General features: G+C 32.2%; 1 protein-coding gene across 1 annotated transcript in view; it reads left to right on the top strand.

Moving 5' to 3' along the window:
* LRRIQ1 (leucine rich repeats and IQ motif containing 1) overlaps positions 1–24,411 on the top strand; it is a 111,207-nt gene that overhangs the window by 74,049 nt on the left and 12,747 nt on the right. The window contains 3 exon segments of the mRNA XM_035551674.1: positions 16,554–16,686; positions 18,249–18,309; positions 23,694–23,814. Of these exon segments, the coding sequence (XP_035407567.1) occupies positions 16,554–16,686; positions 18,249–18,309; positions 23,694–23,814 (315 nt within the window).

Genomic DNA, 24,411 nt, shown 5'->3' with positions numbered 1-24,411 from the left:
AAATGTGCACTGAACTGTAGTTAATAGGCATTTGTTAGCTGTTTTCATCTTTTTTAAATGAGCTATTTTCAATGGAAAGCTGGCATCAGCTCCCAGGAAGCACACGTTATTTGTAAACACCCATTTTTTAAGTTTAGTCATCATTAATTTAGCTGTGGTCTGAAAAGGATCAATAACCACATTCTAAATCTAGTCTTGCTGCAGTTCTACTGGCTGAATTGCCATGTTTACAGTAAAATGCACTTATTACATATCTCCCAGGCTTCAAACTTGTATGCCAGATTAGGGAAGCAGTTTCTAAACCATGTGCCACTGACAAAAATGACATAATAATGCATTTCCAGAGAATCTAAGGTCTATCCTGAAATGTGATGAAAATGCGTTACAGAAACCTGTAGTGTGGAAGGGAATCTATCTTTTAAAATCAGAACTCTATGGCTTTGTTTCTTATTATTTAGTGTGAGCTCACACAACAGAACTCTCACATTGAAATATTTTCTCATTTTAAGGAATTAATGGCTCTCCACCAGCCCTTTAACATGTAAAATGAGTAGGTTACTTATGTCCAGTACATCCAAAAAGAGCCAGGATAAAATAAACATAAGGAGTTGGATATCTTGGAAAAAATCTGTCATGGGTTTGGGTTAATCATCTCCAGAAGAAATTCAACTTGATGCCTGAAATGTAAGACTTCTTGGAGAAAGCAGTAAAGCCTGAGGCAGTGTTGATCTGAAGGAGTGCTCTCCATGGGTCAGAGCTGCTCTGCTGGCAGAGTGCAAACCCAGTTCACAGCAGTGGTACACTGAAAAGTTGTAAAAGACTGCAGGGGCCTTACAGTGCACGCACTCAAGCTTCAGTTACATAGTTTTAGTGGCCCAGTTTCTTATTATAAAACAAAAATAAAAAATAAAATCTGTGCCTAATTTTCCAGCCTCCTGTCCATAATGATAATGTAGACTTTTTCTCTATTCCTGGAATGAAGCAATCCTGAAATAGTATAAGTTTAAAAATGAATAAATAAAACGTCATTTATGTGCATTCATGCAGTAAACTTCAGCATCTGGATATTTATAAATGATCTAGGCATATGACATTTTTATTACAATTTTTGCTTTTCACATTCAATTTAAAAAAAAAAAAAAGAAAAGAAAAAGAGAGAGAGAAAAAGATTTTCTCTTTGCCTGAAGGTCCTAAAGTGGAAGTTCAGGAATACATTCCAATTTAGTATTATAAGATCTCACTGTAGTTCTACTCTTCAGGATTCCACTATTCTACTGTTAAATATTTCTGATTTTGACCTCATATTTCACCTGCTCATGTATTATCTCTTTGTTCTTGCCTCTACTGTTTTGCAGAGTTGCAATTTGTGGTGGTATCAGGACTTTATTAATGCATTGGAAATAAATCTTCTGAAACTTGAAATTTATACAACATGTAAGCTATGTCACCTGTGCTTTCCTAGCACAGCAGTTAAAAGGAAGTGTGCATTAGGGGAAAAAAATAAAAAATCTTACTGCTATTTTGCTAATGACTACCTCGTGATGACTTCAGTAGGAATGAGATTTCACCCAAAATTTCATCAGAGGTTGAGAACTAGTTTATGGCATTGTTGAATAAGGAAGCACAATATTTCTGATAGTTTCATTTGCATCTTCTGAGATCTTAGCTCTCCTTTTCTTGAACTGTATGTGCAAAAGCTAGGTAGTCTGCTCAGACAATATATATATATAGATAAGTTGACTCCATTTCAGATCCACAACATTTTATAATACATAAGGCAATCATTTTGGATGAAAAGACCCTGAGTCCTGAAGCATTTCAAATCCTTTTTCATTTGACCATTCAGTGACCTGATAACTATTTCCTGTCCCTTAGTAAGGTTGTGACCCAGGTCTTAGAGTGCAAAAGACAGATAATTTTAGAAACAAGTTAAATCCAAATGGATTTGGTTGGAGGGGGTGAGGGAGAATAAGTTTGACTAAACTCCTCTAAAATAAAGTGTTAAAGCACTTGGATTTAGTAAGGGTAGGTAAAAGTAATTATTGAATTTGTTGTCATTTGTTTGGATGCCTGGGGACTGTAGTCAATATTGGGATGGTTTGTTTATTCGTCTTGCTTCTACTCAAAAATAGCCAAATGCAAAGGTGCTCATTTTACATGGAAAAAAAAATGCTAATGATGAGATCATCAAAAGTGCATTTTCAGATACATTCCAAGTATTATCCAAAATGAATATTTCAAACATTACATTCATCTTGGTAAGTGAATGGTATTTTAACATAACCCATGGAAAGTGTGCTCTGCGTCCATAGAAATATCACAACTGTTGCACTACACAACGGCTCATCTTGCAGAAGTATTTCCATTTTGTGTGGAACTAAGAACAAGGAATAAAATAGATTCTTAGAAATATTTTATAGGAACAAATACTTGTTTCAGTTGCACAGCATGATTCATATTAAATCACAATTAAAGAAATATTTCCCATAGCTATGTTTAATAGCAGTATCTTTGCATACTTCAGTTACTCTCAGAGGTGGACTTAAGGAAGGCCTTTATCCCAGAGCATTTAATTAATTTGAAAATGCAATTGATTAAAGTTTCTTATAAAGGAATTATTTTTATCCTGTTCTATAAGGTGAACGATGGTGTTATGGAGAACTGGTAGCATTAATGAGGTCAGAGATCTACAGCTATCCAAAAATGCTATTTTTCATATGATAATGTATTTAATATTGAATGTACGTCTTAGTCTTTATCTTTTTTATAGCTATTAATGTTGTGGATCACACAGATAATATATTTCAATAATGTGCAACATTTTTTCAGGCAAAACATTGAAAGCATTCAAGTTGAAGTCAGGTTATTAAAAAGTTTATACTGTTCAGGACTAATAGTATAGGTAAGTCCTATACCTTTTACAAATTTCATGTAATCTATAAAAGGAGACAGTATATGTGGTAGACTTAGAAGATTTTATGAGGAATTGTAGGAGCACTTCAAATATTGTAATAAAAATCTACAATCATTCAGTGATATCTGTGTAAATTCTGTGATATGATGTGTATTTCCTCTCATGTACATCTTCCAAATTTATACTTTTATGGTTCAACTCTTACCATTTACAATACAGACCCATTTTAGCAGTTGTTTCAAATTCTTAGGTTTGTGGTATTTTGATGTATGCACTGCAGATATTTTACCTGGCTTATGTGTATAAAGAAAGGTGGAAATAATGTATTTTCTAGTTATATATATATATATATATATATACACATATATTATATATATATACATATACATGTATATATATATACATATATATATGTATACATATATATATATGTGTGTGTATATATATATATATATATACACACTTGTATTCTCTCAGATTCCTAAGAAAGGATGGATGCAGAGATTATATATATTTTTTTTTACATGACAGTCTAGAATAGTTCTTCTGTTGTAGATTTCTTGTCAGTTTAACAAATTTGATGTATGGTTATAATTTCATAATTTACTACGTTTTTAGAATCTTAGAGATAACCCAGTCCAGGTAACCAGATAAACAAATCAAAGTAGCCAGACAAAAGAAGAAATTTATTTCACTTTCACAATCATTATTAAAGAAGGAGATTTTGAATAACTAAATTTTATGAATGTTTTTAAGACCAGGTTAAGTGTAAAGGTTACTAAGAAACTGAATGTGAAACTGAAGTCAGTACCCTAAAGCACTTTCATGTTTCTTTGTTTTGTTTTGTTTTGTTTTTCTCATATGAAGCAAGCACAGTAATTTTCAGTTTATGAAGAGAACAGGGATTTCTTTTGTCAAAGATTTTTTTGTTTTTGATTTCAAAGTTAAATTTACTGAGAATTTGCTTTAGTATCTGATGGGTGTATATTTTGTAATTGAGAAATTAGTAGTGAATGTAAAAAGAAAAGAAGCTATGTGCTACTAAGGCAGAAAGTTCTGATTTAACCTACCAATGACCTGGCTTTGTTTGTTCAGATGACAGTTCTAAAAGTGTGCAGAGAATATTCCCTTTTAATACAGTTATTTGCCGCAAGCCGTGACCTCACTGCCTGTCAGGGAGCAGGTCTGAATTGGCCCTTTCTCTGATATCGTGACATTGCTTCTGTTGCCTCGATTGTGACCTCTGATTGCATGATACCCCTGAGAGTTCAATTTAATAAGCGTGACTCCTGACTCTTAGCCAGGTCTGCCTTCTTAGGTTTTGTCAGACTCTACTTGTAGTCTGGTCTACATATGCTAAAACATTGCATAGGCTGTCATCATACCATGTGAGTTGTGTGCACTGTATTCAAAATTCTCTTTCAAACATCTTTCATTTATTGCAAATGGAAATATTTATAAAAACTTACTTGGAATAAATTTTAGTAATTGGTTCTTCCATAGCTATGACTGCTCAGTATTTTTGTTTTTTTATACTTTTTTACAAATAATTACTACTATTTCACTTTATTAACAACATGCATGTTATCCATGCGTCATGCTAGTTCCTGACTTTAAACTTTGTTTTATTTCCCCTAAGAGAGCATTATATCTTTTTGTGATTTCCCATCAACGTGTTTGTTCATTATAGAAATGGTAGGGATGAATTCCCTTTTTTCATTGCATAATTAATACAGTTGCACAAGGAGACAGTACTGATGTCACAGAACACTATGAGATGTAGTTAAGTTATTCAGGACTAGTCAAGTGAAAACTGAAGAATCTGGAATGTGGGAGCAGGTAAGTAAAATTAAGACTTCTTAAGCATTAAGGAAAATTGAATATATTGGTTTTAGTGACTATTTTGCTACCTCATTGCATTCTATTCTCCTCTTTTCCTCCTCTTCTAACCAGAATCCTGAGGGAAAGTCTGTTCAGAGACCTGGCTGCCTTGAGGATGATGATGCTATTCAGACATTTCTCCAGTTTTAGTATACCTTGATGCGTTCACTGAACCAGACTTTGGAGAAGTTCAAAGATTTCAGAGTTTCAAGAAGTGTGTTACAAGATACAGAAAAAAATGTGTATTTACTCATGTATATTTTTTGTATTCTTATTGCTAATTTATATACCATTTTCCAGTCGCTGTATCAGTACCTCTAATGTACTGCTTTTCATGTACTGTATTTAGCTTTTCTGATCAGAAAAGCAGAAAAATCTTGCTACATCATACAAATGTTATATCTTTTCTAGTTAAAATATTTTCTTTCTATGATTAATATTTCTCCATTGTTTTAAAGGATTCTGTTCACCTTTTTTCTCAGATTATTTTGTGTTACAATTTATATATCTTGTATGAAAAAAAAAGGAAACTATATTAGAGTCTTTCTTACAAAACATTCTCTGATATAAGGTAAAAAGCAGACATTGTCTTGTTACTTTAAAACTTGCTAAAAATATGATGTTCCTTCTCCATGACAGTGACTGTTACACATCCTAACTGCTTTGGTCAGTTAATTTTTTATTTTTATATCTTTTATAAGAATTCCCATGTAAGGCAATATAATTTTAATAGAGTAGTTTAGTCTGTAAGATTGTAAAACTTATCTTTTTCATTATTCTGATGTAAAACGTATAAGGTTATCTATTGAAGTTCTTTAATTTCAAGTGTGAGTTCACTTATATAATTGCACTTTATGTGCTTTTAGTCCTTTTTGAATCCTGTGCTAATTGCAGAAGCTTAGATAAGTAGCTACAAATTAGCAAAGTTAGGAATGGACAACTGTTTTACCTGTTGAACAACAGACAAAATAAATTATATTTTTAAGTTTATTATTTATGGCTGTCTTAAAAGTTATGGCAAATATAAACAGAATGCACGAGGCAAATTTAACTATTCAGAATCATCATGGTATTTAACTTACGTATATGTCAGCGAGGTGGAGAGTTTAGTGAACAATTTAGCTTAGAAGTTTAGTAAGAAAGAAACTAATTTAAAATCACCTACTCCAAGAATAAAATATTAACAATCAAGTGTGTTCATTTTCTCATTAAAAAATAATTTAAATAAAGGTCAAAACAAAATTCCCTAACAGAACAGGAGGATCCAGGGTAAAATTATTCCTTTTTATCATTCAGTGAGATAAATCATTCAAATCTTCTTTGTATAGAAAGAAAAAAAAATGCAGTTGTAACAATAACTGATTCAAAATCAATATACTTAAGTTCAGTTCCCCTAGGGCTAAATACTCTTGAATGTGTGTTGATTTAACTAAAATGATGTGCTGTGTTTAAATTATTGCACTTTTCAAGTGTTTATAAGCTGAAAATTTCAATCTAGTTTGTAAAGAACTCTATAAAAGTACTAAGCTCTTTGAACAACATCAATTAAGAATTAGTCTGGGGCAACTTGCCAGCAAATCATGTTTTTGCTTTTGTTTTCACCTGTCCTTTACAAAGGGAATTCCCTTTTTTGAATAGATCTGGAATTTAATATTGTTTATTTTCTTCCATGCTGTATAAACCAACCAAATAAATAAATATATAAAACTTCTTAAGAAGAATTGGTATTTTTATATCTATCTGTATTTATTGCCTTTGTAAGTCCCTGGTATTTATAGTTATTTTTAAGATGAAGATAAATATATAAGAATTGTATCTGCTTGGAGTTTGCCACTCTTTAGATGTAGAATCTGAGACTTTTTTTTCCCCATTGAATTCAATAAGCATTAAATCAAACCATGTTTACGTTTGACATAATGGCAGACCTGATCTTCAGTGATACCTCTGCATTTGCCCATGAGGTAAATTAATCAGCCATCTTGGACTTAATCTGTGTAGATTTTGTGTGTGTATTTGACAATGTAAAGTTGTTCTACTGTTATTCATTACCTCACTGACAAAACTATGAAGTGTTGTCACAGTACCCTCATCAAATGCCAACAGCTATTTCCAGTCTACATCAGAAAGTAAGCCAGAAATAGTTTCACCCACACAGAATAAAACACTTTTAAATCCAAAATGATATGTATCCATAATAGATAGACTACGTGACCAATTCACATGTATTCAAAATTGAACTACATTAACAGAAAATTGTTTCAGTGTTACTCTGATAAGTACCAATGAGTGAAACTCATGTTGTGTACATCACATGTGTGTGATGTTTAAGAACATAAGTTCTTAAAAATAAGTTTGTATGTTATTCAGATAACTATCTAGAGGAAACTTTTATTCTCAAGGGTAAACATAATTAAGACTTTTTAAAATGTACATTCCCAAGCAGTGATACACTGTTACATGTTTTTTTTACAGTACTTAATTTACATTAATTACTTGCTCACAAAATTATGAGATAATTATTAATGTGGTTTAAGTCTGCTTTACTAACTTTGTGTTGCTCCTGATTAATGATTTAATGTATTTATTTTTAATACTCGACATAGATGTCTTCTTGTCACATAGCAGTCTCAAATTGTTATTTTGAACCAATCTTTCATTGGGTTTGAATTTTCTGTCCCTCTCTTCTAGTTTTAAGTCCTTCAGTATAAACAAAACCTACCTTAATAGCTGTCACACTCAATAAAATTTACTGTTTTATTGTATTCTTTGCCCACCTCATAGGGAGCAACACAGTAGTTAAAACCTCCTGCACTCATAAAAAATGCTCTTTTATATTTATCTATTTTTATTTATTTTGAGAATTTCTTTGGAAAATCTGGTATCTTAATTAATGTTGGTTGGTTTATTTAATGTAAAGAAAGGTAATCCTCTTGCTTGCCCTCCATACAAAGTGATAATCTTTTCTTGCTTGGAAATTCTGTTTCATTAATGAGCAGCTAAGCACTTCTGTTCATGTTCTTGATTGTTTCTGTCAATTAATCTTAAAAACTGGGAATGTATAGAATTAAAATCTATCAAAAGAATTATTTTTTAAAATGTTTATACATGCCTTAATTTTCTCTTGAGCAATATAAACTCCATTTCCATTTTCTGTAGAAAGCATCCTTCATTAATGGGTTTAATAATTCCAAAAGAATGTGAGAAAAACTAGAGGTGGATTCTTTATGAGGTAGATTTGGATGAACAGATAGAAGGTGAATGTAGGCAGTAAGCATAAACATAATAGGCTTGATCTACTTCTATCCTATTTACTCATAGTTAACTGAGCGTGGAAATGCTGGACATATCATTTCAAAGTAATTTTTACTTCTTAATTTCCTTGTTTCTTCAAGGGCCTTGACTCCCAAAGATGTTTTGGTAACAGTACTCAAAATTTACTCCTCAGCAGACCTGTTGATGAAATTTGCTTATGCTGAGTGGCTGAAGCAGTTAGTATATAGTTTACAGAACACACTATTCATAGAAGACTGTAAACAAGAATAATGTGAAGATACAGTGTAGTGCTGTAATTGTATATATTTTCAGAACTCGTAAAAACCCAAGAGGATCTTGAAGAGTGCTGTTTGCAGGAGGCAGCAGTTTACATCAGGAATTCACCTCATTGTGTTCACATGGCTAATATCATGCCTATAGTTCTCATTTTCTTTAGAATTGTTTTATATTTTTTAGCAAGAACCAGTTTAGTCTAGCAAACATGAAACTGTTTCATGTTACTTCCAAACCTATATATAAAACAAATCTTCAGTGGCTGGGCTGAGAAATGTTAATCTGTTTTTTTGTTTGGTTGGTTGGTTTGTTTGTTTTGTTTGTTTGTTTTGGTTTATTGTTGTTGTTTTCAGATGTAATGCAACTTTTTTTTACCTTTTATTTTTTTTTAAGTTTGAGTAACCTGATAAAGCAAGTATCATTAGTGGGTGTGGTAGTGGGTATTTAGATAGTCAGCTTTTCTTTCTGTATACTCTCCATCTTATCTGTCATCTGTTGTTTAACATTTACTCCTAAAGAAGTTCATCGTCACTATCACCACACCTTCTAAAATACAGCACTAATAAGAAATTTTGTGGCTACAATGATGATAATAATACTGTTTATTATATTATTATCACAACTATAGTTGTCCAGCCTAATGGATTTGAAGAGTATGATGTTTGGCACCTTCAGTGCCTCTTCTAGTACAAACGAAAATACCCAGAACAATTGATATATTTCAACTGAGTGGAGTCAGTAACTATATAGCATTTAATTCAAAACTTAATAAATGGCAAATCATAGTAACCAGAGATAAATATGGATCGATATTGGTCAGAAATACACCTAACCTCACAATTTTTGATTTTTGACTAACTAAAACAGTGTCCAGGTCATGTTTTGTTTTGCTTTGTTTTGTCCTGCTTTTTCTGTGCTCTAAAATTCAGATGGCCTTTGTCATTGACTGAGGTTAAAATAACCTTAATTGTGTATTTGGTTCCAGTGTTAATTGACAGCTGTAGTATTTTGATTTTGCTATTGCCTTGATACTAATATGTAAGAACAGTAGTCTACATAACTGTAAATGTAGAAGCTTTAATGGTAGAAAATTAGTCAACTGGCAGAATTTGGTTCTGGTTTTTGAGTTAATTTTAAAGAAATAATACTTTTGTGGACAAGGGAATGTCATGAAATGTATTAGAGGGTGTAGACCTTCATTAAACAACTGCTTTAGTATTCCTTTATTTTTTCTTCCTGATTTTTCTAATTGACCCAAGTAGCGTATTCCTATATTACTATTTTTATTTGTCCTCCACTATTTGATCACAATCTGTTTCCCACTGACATCTTCAGGTCCTATCACAAGATTCACTGCCTGAATCAGATCAGATCAGTAATAAATTAGCAAAAAATAAAATCAGCAATTGCATGTGTGACATCTTCCTGTACACACCTCAGATTAAATATTTCTTTAGGCTTATAAATCAACTCAGAAAGGTGTTGTATGTCTTAAGGAATGGCATGATATGGAACCAATATTGTTACAAGGGAAGTTAGAGAAGATAAATGAGAAATCATGTTTAACATAAATGGTGGAGTAGAGAAAATAGTGACAGCCCATAACATTGTGAAAGTTGGATAAATTGCAAGGAACAGAGTTCATTCTACCTTGAAGTTAATGCCAGGTCAGTGAAGCATATGAAAAAAAAAAAAAAAAAAAGGAAATGTACCATGTCCACAAAAAGAGTGAAAGAGTTAAGCAATTTTATATAGAATGAAATTTTATAGTTTTCAATAAATCTGTGTGATAGTGGGTTGCAGTGAAAGAAATTAAATAATCAGAAGATACCAAGAGAACTTAATCAGCAATATTGTAATATGAATAGGTATAAATAACTTTAAATGAAGCATTTTAAAAGCATTTTGTTGAAGATTAAGTAAGACTTGAATTTGTTTCAAGGTTGGGAAAGGAAGAAACTGAGAATAACCAATAAGCTGTGTATAAATACTAATCACTACTGACAAATAGTAGTGGTGGTGTATTATGCAGAGACAGGAACAAGCAGTGAAACAGAAAAGAATGTGCGGGAAGTCCTAAGTATAAAATTCTGTTTTCCTTGAATTCAGAAGCTGAAATTTGTACAATTTCAGTGGTTTAGGAATCTCAGTGAAAGTATTCAGCTTTTGCATAATCTAATATTAAGAGTTCAGAAAGATAACACAGGTGGGAGAGGCTGAAATATATTAACTACTGAAGCAGAATAAACTGAGGAGGTGAAGCTTTATTAGTGGTATGAATCACCCTGAAATAGACCATAGTGTAGAACATAACAAAAAATAGAAATGAAAACAGGGAGAAAAAGGGCAGCCAAAAAAAAAAAAAAAAGATTATGTTCTCATTTTATTCATGACTAAGAGTGTGGTAAATACCTGGATTTCAGAAGGGAAGAATGAGTGTGAGGGTGAGGTCAAGAACAGTTGCATGGTGAAAAGGAGATAATTGCTATAGCAGATGAAGAGGTTAGAGAGGAGAAGGGGGTTTGCAGATGGAAGAGTGATATAGTAGACCTTAATTATAGTCTGAAAGAATCTGAAATATCTGGTAAAAAAGAGAAAAATAGAAAAAGTTTTAAAAAATGTATTTCTTCCTTTCTATATTTGTTTTTATGATTTTTGAAGCACGTGCTCCTGTGGCTTGATCAGCACTCCTGTATTCAAAACTCTTTGTGACATAAATGATAATGCATTTGTAGCATCAAGATTTTTTTCAGGTTGCAACCTCATGTGGTATTCTTTTGAAAAAATGTCTGTTTCATCTTTTACTCATCTGTGCACTCAGGCACTGCTATAAATACTCTTTGTATTTCATTCATTCTGCCCCCAGATATGCTAATTACTTTAGTCAAAAGTTACTCAGATTGGAAGTAAAATCTAAAATTAATCTCTCTATGTCACAGACGGGATTCTTTATTTTTAAGGTAGAAATGTGTTTCACTGTCTGAAAATTCCAGACCTGAGTTGTAGATAAAGAAACATGATCTGGTGATACTATAATTTTAAGTGAAGCAAACCACTTCAGTTACTGCTACATGATACTAACAACTGTCTGGAAATCTTATATTACTAACGTATGCACTGAATACCTGTGTACTTGCTAAAGACCACTCTAACTACCATCTATTTTCTTAAAACAGTATTACAGGCATGTAGCGGTAGCTATGTAATACATAAGTGAATGTAGTAACTTCTGACAAAGTAAACTTCTGAGAAATGTGTTTTGTGTGGGTGAAGAAATTCCTCACATTTTTCTTATGTTCCAGTATAAATTTATGTGTGTTTATGTTTGGTTATTTGTTTTGTTGTTTGTTTGTTTTTGTTTTAAGTATTTTCTGGTCTGTTTCCAAATTCTTCAGTTTCTTGCCTTAGTATCAGAGTTATTGCTTGTGTTGTTGTAGCTTTCTGTTCTGTATGTATTATACAGATTGTGACAGAAATACTTTTTTTTTTTTTTTTTAATTTAAAGTATGGAGAGGATGAGATTAAAAGATGGATCTTAGGTTTAGGAATTTGAGATTTTTTATTATTATTTATTAAAACATTATAGAAGATATGAGAAATAATAAAAATCCTTAGTGGGTATGCATCATTTTAATTTTTATTCAGAATAATGTATTTATAGTTAGTACACTTGCATATAGGCTCACATGCATGCACTCTCAGAATTTATATTGCTGACTGCTGCTAATCTATACCAGAATACTGGCAGATAAGAAAAAAATCAATGTATTAATAGCATTGACATGAATTTTATATCCAACTCAGCTACTTAATTCCCATATTAAGAGCACCATTTCCAGAATACATATTGAGAAAATTAACTCTGGTCACAGATTTTTTATATTAAGGGAGGAAAACTTAGAATACTGAAGAAATTCCAAGCCCTTCTTTTCACATTATGGGTCTTAGTTTTCATAGTCTCTAACTTTATATGTATTGTACTCTGTATGAAGCAAATTTTGAAGTGAATTAAATAACACTCTAAACTCAAAATTTAACTGTAGATGGTTAGGTACAGTGCAGACTTCACATACTTCTCTGTTTCAAGAAACGTATGTCATATTAAAAGTAGAATATTTATCTTCCCATCATCAACAAATAGATTTGAACAAAAGTCAGTGCTGAATTGGATGCCTCAGCACCCCTTTGCGTAAAAATGATAAAGAGTTTGGGATTGAGAACAGTCAGGATCAGTGTTTTCTAGAAATAGAATCTGAAAATGCAGAATCTGAAAGATTTCTCTGAATGTACACATTGTGTCACTATCTTCTTTGGTATACTGGCTTGCTGTTAATAGCACATGGCCTTGCCGTGGGGAATGTGAGTATGAGGCAGTGGGAAACATGGGTTTGGGGTACTCCTTAGCCTCGTGAGATTTGAATCTCCAGCTTTTGCATCCCAAGCTATTCTCTTTGGGAATGTTTCAACCCCCTTTTTAAAGCTGACTGCTACAGCTGAGGGCACAAGATACATCAAACTTGAAGAAAATCCTGGGAGAAAAAAGCCTGACTCTATCTAGAACTTAGGTCACTTCACCAGCAGTAGTTCACTGATTCTTAGCCCTTCTATAACTAACTTAATAGATTATCCAGAGATAGTCTACCATAATATAAGTAAATAGCATCTATATTTTAAACTGAACATGAGACACTCTGTCTCAGAGCATGCCAAGCAAACAGAATTTGACAGACTGAGGTTGACATTTTTTCTGGATCCAAAAGTTCGGGTGATTATGGGTTTGCATGTGGATTTGGAGACCTAGGAAATAATTTGTTATTTTCCTGTAATATTTAGTTTCAATGACATTTCAGATGCCCAGGTTCTTCTGAATAGGTTCTCTCTACTTAGGTACTCAAATTCTGCAAGAAAATGGCAGTAGGTTCCCCTGAAAACTGTGGTGGAGTCTGACCTAAGTGCGCAGCATGTGTGTGGATTAATTGGTAACAGTTACTTATACATTATTGCACAAACACCAAATGTAAGACTATTCCAATTGTAAATTATTAACTTGTGTTGTTAAAAAAAAAAATAAGTTTGAAGGCTTAGAAATGATAATCTAATGTGTGTACACTAATTTAAATACCTCTGAGATAATTTTTTTTTCTTTATGGGGTTCTTCCTTCTTTGATGTATTCCTTTTTTCTTTGATATTCTAAGAGTTGTCTGGGTTTAACAATTAAAGATTATAGGTCTGATCCATTTCAAAGTTGCAGAATGCTTACAGCTCTTATGAACTTCTGCGGAATTTGTGAGTGTTAGTACTTCCACAAAATCATGTCCAGGTTTTAAAAAAACCAGAGCCCTAATTTAAGAAAGCTATCAAGCAAATGCCTGTTAATGATACTGATACCCAAGATCCTCCAACACATGATGTTCATAAGTGGAACAGGAAAGTGGTAATGCTGTGTTTTAATTCGTAACAGTATTTTTTCATAAGATTTATGTTGTTATTAAAATATAAGACTATGGATATGTTCCAAATAAGAAAATAGAATACTGTTTTCTGCATTTTTGGTGCACTTTTCTCTTGATCACTTTCTCATTTCAATAATTTTTTAAAATTCTAGTATGAATATATATAATAAAATTTTAATAAACAAAACTGTTTCAAACAGAATTCCATCAGAAATTCAAACTGCAACAAAGGTGAGTTATAAGCAATCATTTTGGAAAAATAACTTGCCAAGTTAAAAATATATTTTAGTAAGTTTTATTGTAGCTTATTTTATGTACATTCTCTTTTGACTGTCATTGATACACAGACTTAGACATGAACTTCTAATATTAAAAATCTTTGCTGGAAATAAACCATTGTCTGTGGCCCCGGGAGGCCAGGGCTGCCTGCAGAGCTCCCGTGCAAGGCAGTTGGTGGGCCAAGAGTTGGACTTGATGATCCTTGTGGGTCCCTTCCAATATTCTATTGGGATATATTCTATCATATATATATTATATATTATACATTATATATTATATATATGTGTATATATTATATATATATAATATTGTATATTATGTACAGATTATATGTAATATCCCAATATTCTATTGGGAGATTCTATGATTCTAATATTGGTTTTAAATCCCTACATAGATTTGCCTTGTAATAGAGGAAAAGGGCTATGTTTTAGCGAATGCTTAGTTAATACTGATCATTTTGCTAGCAAGAAATAATTCTCCTGAGAAATATGGGTATTACTGAACCAAACTTTTCTGTAAATATAAATAAGAAGGAACGTAAAGCTAATGTCTTGGGGAATTATTTCTCACTGGAGAACAAATGTTCACTACAAATGTTCAAAATTTAAAGGTAAGAAAGCTGTACTGCTGAACTAGGAACACAGGAAATGAATATCATAAACTTAGGAAAGCAGTGGCTCTTGCTGTACTCAAGGAAAGTGTTGAACTCTGTTATTATGACTCTCTATTTTAATATTTGACAGTGATCCAGCAGTTCACTGCTTGATCTTTTTCAGGCAGACCTCACAACCTTATTTGGATAATTCAGTGGCGCTCCATCTAAGCTGTTCATTTTCTGTCATCCTGATAGTAATATACAATAGCAAGGAGGTACATGAGAGCCCTTTACAACAGCAGAAAATATATTCTTCCATCTAACTTCCAGACTGTCTAACTACCAAGACATCTATGACGATTGAACAGGTTCAACCCAAGGAATGGATTTCATTCAAATAGACATTCCCTATACTGAGATAAATGAAGAGCACAACCAAAAGACATTTTTATTTCAAGCTTCTATAAGCAGCTATGATACTTTAACAATATTCCTTTAAAGCTAAAAGATGAAAGCAGTGAGCATACTGCAGAGCCAGGTAAAAGGGAACTGAGAAACAACAGTTTGCAGCTCATGCAAATGAAATTATAATTTTTATGGAAGAAAGGAATAAAAATATTACAGATAATATAGCAACCCTCTGACAAAGTTTGTGAATAGCCTTTATCTGCAGTTCATATTGTCAAAATGTGAATGGCAATAAAGGCTTAAAATAAAGAGTATAAGGAAACCATTCACCTCAGTTGTGATACTCTATGCCATTATAGTTATTGATAGTTAAATCATTCCTAGTGAGTAAATGGGCTTTATACAAAGTGGAATGACTTACATACTTTGCTGGTTCAAGTGCAAGAGGTCCACCCCTACAGTTTACTAAATAACTTCCAGTCGCTGCTAAATTCACTTGTCAGGGAGAGTAAGGAAGATCTTTGAAAGGGAAAAAAGCAATAATCAGCAGAAAGCAGTAAGGTAATGTCTTCTGAAGTGAGATTAAAGAGGGAAAAAAGGCAAAACCAAACGTTAAATAAAAAAATTTAAAAAAAAAAAGTGTTCTAATGTCTCATAAATGATGTCTCTTGAGTCAAAGGTACCAAAAAAGACATAGCCTATAAAGTTAATGTATAAGGGCAGAAAATAAAAAGTTATTCATGAACGTCCACATGCAGCAATGATGCTTCCTCTGCAGGTTCTTCCAATTCTGGCATCCTCTTCCTTATGCTTCAAAACATGTCAGGTATCCACCAGAATGTTCCCAAAGACTGAAGAACCTCCAGAGTTGTGCAGCTTTTTGTTGTAATGTTGATGTTTTATTCTCTTGGAGTCTCTTTCATGTGCCAAAATATATGTAATAATAAGGTATGCAATTGCTTTGAAATCCAATATTGGAAGCTGTCATTAAAGTATCACTAAAAGATCAGAGGAATAGGATTGCCATGGGTCCACTTTTACATATAATGGCAAGTTTTTATCTTATGCATTGGTAAATAGAATTGTAATTGTAAATTAATGTGTATTTTTAACCATAGAGATGGTACAGTGAGCAGCATTCATAGATGTTTTAAGCAATTTATCTATATTTTTCTATATACATTTCATTAAGAAGAATTTTATTTCCCAATAAAAATAAATTTATTCAGAAGGCCTCTGTTCAATCCTAGAAAAGAAAATAAACCATATAATGCAAAATTAATTTTAAAATATTTCTTAAATATATCTGAAGATTATAATATTCTGGAGTCAGTTGGACTCTGCAATAAAATGAAGTAATTGTGGCTTTTCTTTTGTAAAAGGCAGTATGCTTCGGGTTTTTCTGGGGAATCATTTACAGTCTGATATTTTAAAATAATAGCAAAACACAAGAGTATCTTTTTTCCTCCCTAGGTGAAAAAGAAGAATTTTCTCAGCTGGATACTACTTTAGATGAGAAATTACAAAGGAGAAAAGACTTTACATACCAATGGCTTCATACACAGCTTTCGGATTATGAAACAGCCAGTTCAAAAAATACTAAGAGGTGAGGTCATTGCCTTTAAATTAGATTTTTTTTTTTTTACTGTAAATTTATCTTGTAAAGTGAAACCTAGGTTAATAGTTCTAAAACAAACATGACTTTGTAGCTAGCATACAGTACACCATATTTCTGGGTCCCGAACATGATACCTTTTAGAATTGTTTTAGTCATTGAATAGACACTTCTTCCACAGTGATAATGGTATGATACACAGTGCAGAACTTTATGGTAAAGTATAAACATAGGTTTATGCAAGCAAGGTTTTTGTATTGTAAATAGTATAAGAAAAAGTGCTTGTTCTTTATATACCTTGTAACTTTATTGGTATGTATTACAGTTTTATGTAATTATATCAACTGTAACATTACCTATATTGTTTGATTCAATTAAGGAAGTAAAACACCCACTTTTTAACTATATGCTATGTATTAATATTTTGTCTTCAAAACCTTCTTTTACATTGTCATGGTATATATACTTCAGTAAAATATAGTAAATATGCTCTCTTTTATTTCGGTTATTAAACAGGTAAAATATCAATACAGTTAAAAAAAAATGTAATTTTATTTCCTAAATGAATGTTAAAAGAGTGAGTATATGCTTCTCATATATTTGTCAATATAAGCTTGTCAATATAAGCTATTGATACCTTAGTGAAACCATTAATGGGCAGAATAGACACAGGCATCTCTAATAGGACTAAACAAGGGGTCAATAAGCAAGCAATGGATTTGCTATAACCATTTTAACTTGACTTTCATTAAAAATGTATTTAATTCATAATGAAATGGACTGCATATTCTTACATTTTACATGGGAAAATATTCCACATTTCTAAACTATATCGATGACTGAAGGAAGTCTATGCAGCAAATATTCTTCAGAAAATACGTCAGTCATGTTCCATAATAGTGAAACACTCCAAGAGCTTGTTTAAGATATCTGTCATGACTTTTAATTTGAATGAAAACACTGGAGCAGAACATGTAATGATGTTTGAAAGTAAGAAGACACGGAAATTTGTAAAGGCATTTTTTTTAAATGTTATTTAAATATTATTTTGTTACCTCTGTGGGTGTGTGCTATGCACTAATATTTGTACTGGCATTTTTAGGATTATGATACTATTTATGCATGTGGCAAAATTCCCACTGACCTACACTGGAACATCACTGGTAGACTATTTAGAACAGCTGATACATTTATGCAACTGAAAACAGACTATATAGTGTGACAACTGATTTAGTCATAATTTATGTCGGTACATGCAAACAGTCATGTATTGTATTTATTGATATCTATGTTTTGAAATTAGTATTTTATGACTGGAATAAACAATAGTAGTTGTTAATAATTTCTTAATTTTAATATTATGTACTATCAATTGTAATATTAGTTACTCTGATACTTTAACATATGTTTTAACCATGGAATCATTTTAAATGGTGTCATTGCTACTTAGCTACATCTGAGCAGGAATGTTTCCAGGATGAGATCCTCACAGGTATTTTAATGAACCCAATACAGTGATATTTATTGAAATTTCCATTTTACATTTTTCCCAGCTGTTCTTTTTTTCCTGAGTTGGATCCTGTGGCCCACAACAGTGGACAAGTACAACTTGTGGTAAGAACTTGTTTCCATGTGGAATTTTGCAGAATTCAGCTAAGCCTTGATAGTGTTTTCAAATGCATATTTGGTATAAAAACAACCAGGAGCTTTTTTTGATTGAATATAATTCTTTAATGTCGTCTCTATTTGGCAATCAAGTCAACCATTGATGGAGATCAGAGGAGAAGGTTCAGGCACAAAAACCCATATGTGTACATAGGGTTCTGGTTTCATAATTTGATACTGTTTTTGTTTTTAAGATATCAAATATAACTGTGTTTTTTAAAGCTTCTAAATCAACCTTTAAAAATGTTTTAAGGCAATAAATATGGTTCAGCACCAATTACGTTATTGACTGAAAATGTATTTTTGTCAATCAGACAAGTTTAAATGTTGTTAAATTCTCTGTCACATACCTAAATCATTCTAATATGCCCACAGTGTCATTTACTAAAAGAAAGTTAGACTTCTATATTAATATAGTAACATTATTAAAAATAGTGTAAAGTCATATTTATTTCTACAATTTTTTACTACTTTTTTTTCATAAAATGGCCTCTAGTCTTCTTGTGATTCATTCTTTTCTTTGCAGCATTAAAAGAAAAAAAAAAAAAGCATTTTCTGAAATGGGTAATTCTGTTGGCCGGTGGGAGTGGGAATACAAATGATTGAACAATCTGAAGATTTACTAGTTGAAAAGACTTAGTGTCAGAAATATCCAAAAGCTCCTTTGGTAGTGAGCAGTGGTATGACACCAATTTATAGTGTATGACTTCCCATCTTATTGCCAAGTTAGCAATATTCTTGTTCACATAATTATGTGGGGGTGAAAAAAAAAAAAAACACTTAAAAACAATACAGAATTTAGCTTTGTATGGAATATTAATTGTAATTTTAATTATGATAGAGCTGTTCTTGATTCTAATGTGTTGGTTGCAAGTATCTATTTATTTACACATTCCTTGTGTCCATCTGTATCTGAGGAACAATGAAAAACTGAATTTTATTGTATTTATATAAATACAGTATTTTCATCTGTTGATTTCAGTTTGTACCAAGTGTGAGAACACAAGTCTTGTGTATTTATTTTGTGTCTATTTATAAAGTATGGCAACATGCGTTGTTGGTGTGTTTGTTTATACTGCTGGTATTGAGCTGATGCTCATATTGAACTGCATTGAGCTACTTCCAAATTAATTCACATCAGGAACTGACAAGGTCTGTGTCTTCTATTCACATACAAAATATAATATATATAAATATTATATATATATATATATATATATATATAACAAATTTCCATAGTTCCATGATGTGACATGTGCCTCTAAGATTACGTACCTCATTGTGTACTTGGAGCAGTCTTGGCCTTCTCCAGCACCTATATTCCTTGGTTTCACCAACTATGCAATATGTGTGTTTCGGAAATGCTTCTATAAACTCTTCTAAAATTCATGATTGAATAAATGCTCTTAAGAGTTAGACATTACTATTGCTATTTTCTTTAAGTCAGGTTTTGTCTAAGATTTTTCTTTGGTATGATGTCTATGCAATTCTTAGAGTTTATTTTTGAATGTTTAGTGGCTGAAATCATGAACTGGGTGACTTCTGATGGGGTTTAGATGCAGCAGAACTAATAGTTATTTATTAGATAAAGTCTAAAAAAGTAATTTCTCTGATTTGAACAAATCATAATCTAGTAATGTTATCTAAATTACACGTTATATAATTATCAACAAGCATATATGCACATAGGTAGATTGTATCCTGTTTACGGTAAGCAGTTCTGTCCACAAAATTCTACAGCAATCCCACAACAGTATTATGTGGTGTACCCACATGACAAGCAATGTTATGGGATTGTTGCAGCCTGTGCCATGTTACACAGCTGTTACACATAAATGAAATACTGTGAAAAATGCAATAGGTCAAAAAATAGAAATAAGGGAATAAAATATCTCTAATGTAGAAAGCAGCTTTATATAGGCAATGAAATAATAATGTGGTTTATACACATATATGGATGGAGAATTATGTTTTAAAAATTTATATATATTTTGTTAGCTTTTGAAGTTTGAAATGTGAAATCTGAACATAATCCTAATGCTTTTGCAAAGTAACTCAGTTAAAAGCTACAAAATAATGACAATAATTAAGTTAACATTCAGCAGTAATCATTACCAAAAAGTAGGAAAAGTGCTGGTAATTTGAAAGAAAGATGAAAATATACATTCACCAAATCAAACACAGAGAGAGAGAGAGAGAGAGAGAGAGAGAGAGAGAGAGGGAGGGAGAGAGGGAGGGAAGGATAGGGAGGGAGAGGCAGAGAGAATTAGAACAGGAAAACATTCCTGGGCATTTCCAGTCATTTATTCATATGTCATATGCTCGTTTATAGAGTTTCCTGGTGTGTAATAGCATCCCTAACTTGTATGTGTTACATAAGCCTGGATTCTGAACATACTAGATTAATGTAGTTTTCTAACTGATATCTGTATGCATTCCAAGAATTTAAGACTTTGTTTTTAGCTGACACGAAATAGTATTTCTGTGTTTGCATATTAACAATAAAGTCATAGAAGTCTTAGCCCTTTTCATTGGAGAATGAACCCTATTTAGTAACCTGCAGTAAATTTAAGATCTTATTTTATTAATCCTGATAATTTTGCTTACTACTACCACAGAAGTGGTAGTGGAAGGCATGCTGACTTACAATTTAAGCTGGGCACTTTAAATTAAATATGATTTTCCTGAATTACAAGTAGGATAGACTTCCCTATTCATCTTTGTTACATATTTACTTGAAGTTACCTACATAGTTAACCAATTCACTACTGATCAGCATCTCAAAATCATTTATATAACTTGAAATTAGCAACATTTTTTTTTACCTCAGAAGATTACATAATACCTTGATAATTTAATATAGGAATAGATGAATATTTGTATGCAGAACAGTATTCAGGACAAATATTCCTCCTGATAAAATTAATTTCCAACTAATGGGAAAAAAAAATGTAATAATGAAGCTAAGGGCAAAATATCCAAAAATTTAAATGTGATGAGCACTACAGACTGAAGTCCAATACTGTACTCTGAAAAAGTGTACCAGTATCTTAAATTTCTTCTAAATTTTGGCTCTAAGCTATAGAAGTAAAAGGGAAGGTTTTAATTAGTTTCAGAGGACATTTAATCAGGTTCTTTACAAACCTTAATTAATTAAGTTTGCTCCAGAGATTAATACAGCTTTAAAATTTACTTTGATTGTAATTGGCTGAAAACACTTGTCTTTATTTGGAAGACTATAACAAATATTTTATATGAGAGAGCCAGACAGCTGAATTAAAATCTAGCATATGACTCTGAATAATGTAGTCTATAAGGTGATGAAACCTCAGCTTCTATGATGGTAGAGTAGGTAGGTAGATAATAATTCCATGTAAAAGTAAGTTGCTTAAAATGCTGTGGCCTTGTGGGTCTTTGCAAACTGTGACATAACTTCTGCTATGCATTGAAACACTTTAGATGGAAATAAGAATGATCAATTCCATTGTTTTGAATCTCTCTGAGCATCACATTGATTGCATTATTTCAATTAAAGAGAAACTAAAAGTTTAAATTTAAAAATTTTAAACATGCAAAGCTTGCAAGCCTAAGAGGATCGTATAAAAGTAAGGCCAAAAATATGGAGAATTGTCAGGATAAAACTATTATTCCCTTGAAAGTTTATTAATATTGCTATGGAAGAACAAATAAAATTGATATTAACAACAATAATGCATCCCGCTACCTGTGCAAAGTGAAACTTTAAAATAATGGTCATTAAATATATAAAAGACAGACATCAGGAAGCAAGGAATAAACTTTCTGTGCTGACACAAAGGGTACACAGTCACTAAGGAAGAGCATAAAATCTCTGTATCTTTGGAGTTGTTGGTTTGAAAATGGCATGAAGTTTTTAATGAATTTTACATTAAACAGTGCCTGGATAAAGACAAAGAAATGAAACAGGTCTCCATTTCATTTGAGTTCTCTGTTAGACTGGACTACAAAGCTTGTCTACATTGGAGCAATGCTTCTCTTGGTACAGTGAGCTGGTTTGAACAGGAAGTCTGGAGATTGTCTCCTCCAGAATAGCCTACAACTTTACAGTCATGGCATTTTCCTGAGAAAAAGGGAGCTGCAGGCCTCAGCTGCCTGAGGAAGGAATTGAGACCCAGTTTTCCAAAGCCTGATCAAGCAGTCTAGCTACTAGTATATTATGTAAAAGTTTTGTTGCATTGCCACCAGCATTTTCTTTTTCTTTCTCTCTGGTTTTGTTTGTTTGTTTGTTTAAGTTGAAAAAGTGGACTCTACTCAGACACCTAGGTTCTTACAGGATTTGTGGCTTTTCAGCCCAGATGGAGGAAGGGCTTAATCTGCATTCTGGACTCCACTTTTGAAGTGCCAGAGAATTGAAAATTTAAGTGTATCTCTATGGTCAGTACTTCAGCTGACTAGGTCTACACTGGGGATTTTGTAGATCGCTCTTCTCCAGTGCCTGATTTTTCCCAGTCATTGTTGCTGGTCCTCAATATCTAATCAATAGTATTGTTGGATAACTGCTTTAGACATTGAATAGCTTTTAATTTCAAGGAAAGAGAGTTCTTGTTGTGTAAACATGTAGTAATTGCTAGGAAAAAAAAAAAAAAAAGAAAAAAAGTGACACTCGACAATTTACAGTGTGTGATATCTTCCAGGTCAATATTTTTAGCCGTTACCCTACATGGTGCCAAAACAAGGACCTCTGGCTAAGCTAAAAGATGATTTTTATTTCTATTTTGCCATATTGAGGTGCAGGTAACATGCCTCATGCCAAAATGTAGAAGTTCATAATTAATAAAATACTCTTACCTAAAGTATAATTTAAACGCTAACTGATGGATATGGTTAAGTAGCAAAAAACTAAAAGATTAAATTACTTACTGGGTCTTTGATTGATTGAAGTGATACATGTCCTGGATAAAACATAAATATTGCAGAAAATAATCCAATATGACATCTCTGACATTCAGCTATAACTTAAATTATAGACTGGTCAGTAAATGATCTTAAGCTGTTTAAGGTTTCATCAGCCATCTGCAAGATTGATTTTCTTCAAAATTACTGTACTAAAATGTTTTCTTTTGTTGCTGCACTGACTCAGATCACAAACCACAATTTTAAGATCGGCTCCTATTTACAAAAATGCTTTGACATAGTGCATTTGTTCAGCCTAGGCAACAATAAAGGATTGTGGTATCATTTTGAAGAAGGTTGTTTGACAGGCCCTGTTTGTTTATTTGGGGTAATGTGAGCTGCATTCAGAAAATGTTACATTTTGTTTCATGATTGTGTACATTCTCTCCCACTGCTTCCAGGCAAGCCCTGTAAGCAGAGAAGACACGGATTTAGATCTTGTTTCCATGGCCAGTGGAAGTGCTTTGACTAAGAGCAGAGAAAAAAATAAGCAGCCACACAGACACTCAGCAAGATCTTCAAGTAAGTTATGGGCTTTTTCAATAACAGTTTTAAAGGTCACTTTAAAATACTTTGGTGGAACTAAGCATGCTTGGAATCCCTAATAACACATGCTAATTATTCTTCTGTTTCTTACCTGAAACCTTTTCATATGTTTTCTACGGTTCTGTTTAAAAAATGCATCATTAATATCAATGGACTTTCCTCTTGTAATTTTAACCCACAGGCAGTGTGACATATACTAGGTCTTCTGATGCCCAAGTTCATAAAATATTGTTTCTTTATATTATGAAACAGAATATTTTATGCTAAAAATATTATTGTTTTATGTTCTCCTTCATTTTTTTTCCCAAAATAGGTTTGGAAAATACAACTTCTGTTAACTAAATACCATAACACATATCTTAATCAAGCCATAGATTTCTGTCACGTTAATTACCAATAATGCTGTAGTATATGCATCCTACAGAATTTACTGTAGCTCAGTGGCAGAGGATCCCTATATTTTTATCATTCTTTAATATCATACAAATTAAAAGAAGAACATGTATATGAAAAAATAGAATAATGCTTGAAAGTCATAGAATGATACCATTTTCAGATTCATGTTTTATTTTG

This window comes from Cygnus atratus, chromosome 1, assembly GCF_013377495.2.
Source record: "Cygnus atratus isolate AKBS03 ecotype Queensland, Australia chromosome 1, CAtr_DNAZoo_HiC_assembly, whole genome shotgun sequence".
In the NCBI taxonomy this organism is placed as follows: Eukaryota; Metazoa; Chordata; class Aves; order Anseriformes; family Anatidae; genus Cygnus; species Cygnus atratus.
The sequence above is the reverse complement of the archived record's forward strand: the minus strand, read 5'-3'. Positions and strand labels throughout refer to the sequence as shown.